Source organism: Sinohyriopsis cumingii, chromosome 3, assembly GCF_028554795.1.
Source record: "Sinohyriopsis cumingii isolate HCF-2022 chromosome 3, ASM2855479v2, whole genome shotgun sequence".
In the NCBI taxonomy this organism is placed as follows: Eukaryota; Metazoa; Mollusca; class Bivalvia; order Unionida; family Unionidae; genus Sinohyriopsis; species Sinohyriopsis cumingii.
Window position 1 is genome coordinate 3,314,553 of NC_142963.1, and position 7,872 is coordinate 3,322,424.

Sequence of the window (7,872 nt, forward strand, 5' to 3'; positions counted from 1 at the left end):
ATTTCAAATCCATTCTCTCCACGAGTTTCAGGTGCTATAATACACCAAGGTAAACGGTGATGTCATATCACTGGCATCCTAATCAAGTACCCAAGTAATTTCAAGCAGTGCAGAAAAGGTTGATTTTACAAAATGAAGCTTTCTTAAGCAAACAAGTAAACACCACAGAAACTAATCTGCCAGCTCAGTAAGCAACATCAGATCTTAGCCAATACCTTTCAGTTGGATGTGTCATACATGGGTTGAAAGATCTTCACTAGTCAATGGTCACTGATCCACTTTGTTTCATCCACGTGAAACAAAGTGGATCAACAACCATTGTCTAGAAAAGGTGGTGTAAACAGAACAAAATCAAGTAAGCTTTTTTAAATGTAATCAGCCTTGTAATATCCCTGCTTCTGCCTGGTCCGATATGTCATCTGACTCTGCAGACTTCATATGCTGTTTACTGACAACCAAGTTCATACAGTGGTAACCACACATGGCCGCTTTGAAAGTCTGTGTATACTCAGTTATCTCTCTAGATGCAGGATTAAAGGCAAGTGATGAATACTGGTTATTCCGACAACCCACAATTAAGATCAGACTTTTATGATGCACTACACCATAATGGTCAAACTCTGGCATGGTTCCAACTTTGATCAGCCCAGATTCTTCTGTATACATCATTATATTAGATCCACGGTAGAAGATATACACAGCGTTGTCAATAACCACCACCCTACTGGCTGAGGTTGTCATTTCTGGCATGCTACCAACAATTTTACAGGTTCCATTTTCAATGTCAAAGCATTGGATATTTTGAGAAAATGTTCTGTCCTGTAACATCCCACCAAAGATGAAAATCTTGTTTTTGATCGCAGCCGAGGCCATGAATGAGACAGGGAGTAGAAGGTTCCCAACTATTTCATTATGATTGTTTTGTGGTGTGTAGCATTCAATGCTCGATAAAGTCTGTGAGGACCTGGAGCTGCCACCTATACTATATATATTTCCATTCAACAGAACCATGTCATGTCCCCAACGCCCTTCCTTGAGACCTTCACACTGTTGCCATGTATTGGTTATGCCATTATAATGGAGAAACAAGGTCTGTCCATGGTATCCACCAGAGAGGTACACATCTTCCTTTGTACAACATACTGCAAAACATGCACCTGGTTCAACTGGCAGTTTGGCCATAACATATTCCGAATCCCTCCTGCAACTAAAGCATTTCAGCTCCGTCTGCTGAGGGTTGGGATGACGGCTCCGTGTCCCCACAATGCATAGGACTTGCTCTTGACGATGCTGATATTGATGAGGCAGAAGGATTCTGGAATTTATCAAATTGCTGGCCTTTTCATTCATACTGATAGGAAACTCTTTCACAAGTTCTTGGAAATACCTTGAGTCGGTCAAGATGTCAATGCCTTTAAGTTTATTAATGTATTTTGTGTTGATGAATGGAAATCTTATATGAGTAAGAAGATTATCAATCTGACTTTTCCTTTCCTCGGAATTAGCTTGGATCCATCTGATGACAGCATCACAAACAAGCTCTTCAGATGATGTGTTCAAATCATTATCCTTGATCAAGGAGATGATATCACTGACATCTAAAGAATCAAACTGATCCAACTCCATAATAATGGAAAAATTCTCCAGGATGAAGTTCCAACTTTTTCTGACAAGTTTTGAACTCCCTAAGGTTGAAGTCATTTTCCATATCTTGAGGCAATTTTCTGATGAAAGACTCTTGTTTAAAAAGTTCTCGCAGTGTTCCTGTAAGCATTTAACTTGTAGCATATTAGCAGCTTGCATCATGTTTTGAACATTTTCCATTGTAATAAGGTCATTTCCAGTATATATGTACTTTAGAAGTGTCTTAAAAGTGTCCTTGTCGACATTCTGAATGGTAATAACTTCATCCCTACTTTCATGCCTTTGTGTTGAAAACATAGCACTAAAATAGTGTGACATTGCACCAAGAATGAGTTTGTGACACTCAAATTTTGTCCCATCCACAGAGATGATTACATCAACATAGCGCTTGTTGTGGTGTTCTTCAGCAATGCCCTGAGACAGGCTTTCAAGGTACTTTATCTGGAAGCTTGCATCCATTGTAATAATTTCTGTCATATAAAAAGAAAAAAATTCAAAGTAAATTTTTTTCATGTTGATCCCTTAAAATTAGTCCATTACATTCAACATTTATATACATACTTATATTATGTATATATCATGCTTCAGCGTCATAAATTTGCTGCATCAGGGATTTTCCCCAATTTTGAAAACAGACGCAAAGAGAGAGAGAGAGAGAGAGAGAGAGAGACAAAAAGAGAGGTGGGTCTGTGTCTGCATAAAAAAAAGGCAAAGAAAACTGAAACTGATGAAAGATAACTGCTGTGTATTTGACATGTTTTAAGAACAGAACAATTCTGTTGGAAAGGAATAATGTTTTGATTAATTATGTATGGCAAGGACGAAAAAACAAAATGGAGAAGAGAACTGAGACTGGCAAGGCATTTTAGTGCTGTAAATGTGAGAATCATGAAATGTATAAATGACGTTTCATTAAATACTTATTTATTTTTAAGATAAAAAATGACACTGCAAAAAAAAGTTACAACTGAAATGATATTTCATTTCTAGAAGGCAATATACATTCAAATTTTGTACTGGTTCAGCGGATTTTTTGACAATCACTGGCATACAATTACGTGTCGCACTGCTGAATACATTTTGTACGGTGATTTAGACACACGGGGGCTCGTATCGTTGCTTAATTTACCTGTATTATATAGTACATGTATGACAGCTTAATTGTAATTAACGATACGAGCCTCCGTGATTAGTCACTGGTTTCGACATCTGAGCGTGTGGTAGTCAATCTAATAAGTGTAGATTTTCGTAAAAAGACCCTTATCTAGTCTGTATGAATTCGACACTCGAACGAAGCACAAAGAACCCTATCAAAATATGCTGCGTCCCAGAAACATGTTTCAACATCTTTCTATCAATAAAACGAGGCAAACTTTAATGGTACCATCTATATCTACTCTAGACCAACAAGTAGCTCTCTTGTTTTTTTCTGACATTACTGCATGCGCAATCAGTTATGTCCGGGGAAAAAAGGCGCATAACTACTTGTTGGTCTAAACTATACCGTAACACAATTAACTCATGCTGATCGTAGTCTGACCCTTGATCATTCCGTGCTAATTTTATTGTATGTGCATTCAGTCCACTAATAACTAATACCACTTTAAATGAGACATTCCAAACCTTTCCACATGTATAACATACGTACCTGACTGATTTTTCTTTAAATGGTCGCTTAGCTTATGTTTCTCTGTTGCTACGCTGCTGGGTCCATCGAAACGGTCTCCCTAAACACAGTAATGTACCGTAATGGACAGTAATGGAGAGTAATGGGCTGTAATGGACACGATAATGTTATAATGTAAGAGAAATTACAGGAATGGAGTAAATTACTGGAACTAGTTTTAAAACATTTATATGCAGAAATTTATTATTTTTGTTCCATCACAATTGTTCTTTACAATTTTACATTCCAAACCACATGAATCACTATCCCTCTGACTTTATCACTCTTTCATCTATCTCATGGGGGGGGGGGGGGACCAGTCAGATGCCCCCCACCCCATGAAACCAAAAAATTAAAGGCGTTTTATGTGCATATGTTTACCTCCTGATATGTTGTTTGTATTTTTGAAAAAGGATTCGGATCAAAAATTTATTTAAAATAAATTTTGTCGTGGTATTTATTTCAAGCCCTAGTGTTTTCTATAGGGTAGTTCTTCCGAGTCGGTTTCTATCACCGTATTCGAAATCTCATCCCTGGTGTTCAAGTTGACCTTGGCTAGAGGTCTCCTATATTCCATGTGTGCTATATGTGTGTGATGCTATTCTGTTTGTATGCTATATAGTTTCTTTGTAGGGATTGTCACAAGATGAAGCCGGGTTGGGACTGGATTAGGGAAGACACCAAAAGCAACTGCGTTTACAAGCGGTTTATTTATAAACGCAATTTAAATATTAACAAATCTGACACCATTATAAACAAAAAGATAGGAAAATTATAAAGTTCCTAACATGGAACTATCAACAACAATTAACTCGACGAGAAAAAAAAAACTCAAACATGAATTTAACAAATGGAATTTTAAACAAACGTGAATTAAGTCCTATCATCGATCAGCAAAATAAAAGTTATTTGATCTACACCCCAATTAAAACAAAATCTTGAAGGTATCGTTCATACAACGATATTTAAATGCATGTAAATTTGAATGTATCGTTCATATAATGATATTGAAATCCGTGTAATTATGAATGTATCGTTCATAAAACGATATTGAAAAAGGAATGGTTGAAATTTTGAACCTATCGATCGTAAACCGATATTGAAATAGGAATGAATGAAATTATGAACCTATCGATCGTTCACATAACGATACTGCAATAGGAATGAATGAAAATTTGAACCTATCGATCGTTCATATAACGATATTGCAATAGGAATTAATGAAATTATGAACCTATCGATCGTTCACATAACGATATTGCAATAAGAATGAAAATTTGCTGAGATAGCAATAGTGGAAATAACATGGAACACTATATATAACTATCGTGGTGCCCATTTGACGTCCAAGATGTAACTCCGGTTCCACTCGCTCTAGTCAACGGCCAGAGAGGCACCGACGCATGGTCCGCCCCTCTCAGTCTGTTGAAGGATCCCTCGAGAGCCCTCACGTCAATCACAGACCCGATGGTCGCGAAGCCCTGGTCCCTCGCATCGAGAAAACCAGTACACTCTTCGGATCCAACATCACCATAACACAACGTATACGTCACACGAAACCACAGAGTTCTGTGACTCCACATCATACGATGTATAAGGCATGGCAGGCATGTATAAAGCAGCTCTACAGCTGGTGACTCCACATCAAACCATATACAAGGTATGGCATAAGGCAGCTCTACAACTGGAGAAGCAGCAGAGAGGCCGAATAACCTCTAATTGGTTCACTTATATTTTCGCGAATTAAGCCTTCCTGCGAAAACACAAAAATCGTAAAAGAAATGCGTATCCAACGTAAGTAGTAAAGTGGGCCAACCTAGGGCAATGGGACTTAGCATTAAAAAAAACCCTGGGCCACTCTCGGGACAATGGGAATTTAACATAGAGTTTGGGTCTGTCTAGGGACAAGGGAAATTAACATGGGAATAGAGTTTGGGCTTGTCTAGGGACAAGGGGAATTGAATATGGGATTTTTTTTTTTTAAATTTTTTTAAAAAAAATTTAAAAAAAAAAAATTTTTAAAAAAGGGGTAGGCAATTGAAAGGCTATCTCTTTTCGAGAAATATGGGGGCCCTGAAAAGGGCCTTTGGGTTTATGTTAATGTATTCATTAACATAAATGGCACCGCATTGGTCTTCTTCTTGTCCGTAGGCTGCGTCTCACTGTTGGCCCGTAAATTAGCACTCTTTTGAGGCATCCTTGTCTTTCAACGTAGATCCTACGTATCCACAGGCTGGTGTTTGTCCTGTGGACAACGGTCCACTTGGATCGGACATACATGAGCATGTCCGTCCTAAACATCATGGAAGACACAAGCGTAGAAGATTGCACATCGGTCCACATCTTGAAGCGACGAATACAGGTGAATCAATGCAGTGAACTGCGCTTATTTATAGGTAGAGGTAGGATTGAAACGGATTGAGTTCATTCACCAATCCGAACACGCGTTACAAAATTCAGTCAGCCCGCATCCAATCCGAAGAGAGCAGTCTGTGACGTCACGTAGTCTATATAGATTCGCTAGCGCTTGTGTGCAGTCAATCTATGCGACAGTGATTCAACATGACGGAAATTCAAAAAACGATCCATTGGGGTGCACCAACAGGGGAGACTGCCCAAGGGAACCCGGACTTACTTTCAGAAGAGGTGAATTGGGATTTTGTGGATTTTCTCTCCTCGCAAGAATTTGTTCCGGAACCTGCGTTACCTTCTTCATTACCGCAAGTGGAGAATTTTAGACAGAGACAGAAAGAAGAATTGGAGAAATTTATACAACGACAAAAGGAAGCGGAACAAGCTTTTCTCCTACAACAACAGCAGCAAGAAGAAGAGGTAAGAAAAAAACAACAGCAACAACAGCAAGAAGAAGTAGCAGCAAAGAAACAAGAGGGTGAAAATCAAACGGTCACGGTACTGTTGGACATTTTAGCGGAGTTAAGAAGTCTGAAACAAATGTATCAGACTTCTTTATCACGACCGAAGAGAATACGACCTTCCCGAGCTAAACACGTCAACCCTGTGACTAAGCCTACCGTACCACCCTTAGTGATTTCAACCCAATCATCATCATTACGCAGTCCAGAAGTAGGCCTTGGCCGTGGCAAAGGCTTAAGGCAGTTAAAGTTGATTGCTTAAACTCACCCCTACACCATAAAGAGAAAAAGGCCCTTTTCAGGGCCACCCACATTTCTCGAAAAGAAATACAACTTCAATTTGCCAATAACTAAAAAAAAAAAACCCCACCCATTTTACCCTTATAGTACGTTTCTGTGTATGAGTGCGTGAGTTTACGTTCTTATTTTAAAATCAAAACTCAAAGACACTTACCTTATATCATTAATTTATTCTTTTATCCATTTTTTACAATCCAATTCACAATTCACAACACAACACTTTAATAAAAAGTTCATTGACTTCTTCTTTCTCCTTGTTTAGTCTCTCTGTTTTTTGAATTTCTTCACCGTCTTTTCCTCTTCTTTCTCCTCATTTTCTTCCCTTCTTCTTTTCTTTTCCTGTTTCTTTGCCTCTTGTAAATAGAATTGTCTTCTTTCTTCCTCTTCTTCCTCTGAAGAATCCCTCTCTTCCTCTGAAGAATCCCTCTCTTCTTCTGAAGAATTCCTCTTTTTTTCTGATTCCTCTTGTTTCTTTTTTGGGCAATCTGGAGACCAATGTCCTTTTTCTTTACAATAATAACAGGTATCTTTACTTTTGTCTTTTTTAGCCCCTGTTTTTTTTCTTTTTTGACGGTCTGGACACTCTGAAGACCAATGCCCTTTCTTCTGACAGATATAGCAAGTATCTTGACTTTTATCTCGAAAGGAAGGAGAGTAGTCCGTCGGCTGGTCTGAAGAGAATTTTCTAATGACCCCTCGCAAAGCTCTGACGAAACGTTCGATTTGGTTAGTCTCTTCCATCGTTGTGCTCGGCTTGAGAGTGAAATGAATAGTGAAAGGACAAGACACGCACCCTTTTATATACGCTGGTTTGCCATGACTATAAATTAGTTTATGGTGTTTACACTTGAGTCATTTGACGTTTTGCACTCAAGATGAAACGATCCCATTCATTCGAGAAGAAAGAAGAAGAAAGTAAGAGGCAGAAATGTGATCTATCGCCTCGTACCAGGGCTGAAATCTTGGCACAAATTCATGCCAGTGATTTTGAAGAGGACATGAGTGAACCAGAATTTGAAACCTCTAAACCAAGTTCGTCACCCTTAGTCAACCCTGAAAAATACTATTCCATTCGAGAGACGGAAAAGCGCTCCTCTAGAAAATTTAGAACCACGGCTTACACCTACACGGTGAAGTTTAAAGATTTCAAGGCCGACGTACCATTGGAGAAAGCAGAAGGGTTTATCACCGAGATGTGGGATTCTTTGCTCACCGCACTCAAGCGACAATGTCAACCCAAAGAAGACGATCGCTTGACACTATCCATAGATCACGATGGTTTGAAATCCCCTGTTTGGATCGAGTTTAGCAGACCCGCAGAACTAACCCCTTCCAAAATCATGGACAAGATTCAACACGTACAACAATCTAATGACCAGTTTGACATCA

The 7,872-nt window shown here is 38.8% G+C and overlaps 1 protein-coding gene across 1 annotated transcript; it reads right to left on the reverse strand.

The window, feature by feature from the left end:
- Window positions 1-356: 356 nt before the first annotated feature.
- On the reverse strand, window positions 357-3,427 carry LOC149802359 (kelch-like protein 24). Its single transcript, XM_089951593.1, has 2 exons — window positions 3,293-3,427; window positions 357-2,114 (listed from the first exon to the last, which is right to left on the reverse strand). The coding sequence occupies exon 2, from the start codon at window positions 2,101-2,103 to the stop codon at window positions 376-378; it is 1,728 nt and encodes a 575-aa protein (XP_089807719.1). The 5' UTR covers window positions 2,104-2,114; window positions 3,293-3,427; the 3' UTR covers window positions 357-375.
- Window positions 3,428-7,872: the final 4,445 nt, after the last annotated feature.

Excerpts from the sequence above, each read along its gene's own strand:
- LOC149802359 (XM_089951593.1), bottom strand. The coding sequence starts at position 2,103 with ATGGATGCAAGCTTCCAGATAAAGTACCTTGAAAGCCTGTCTCAGGGC.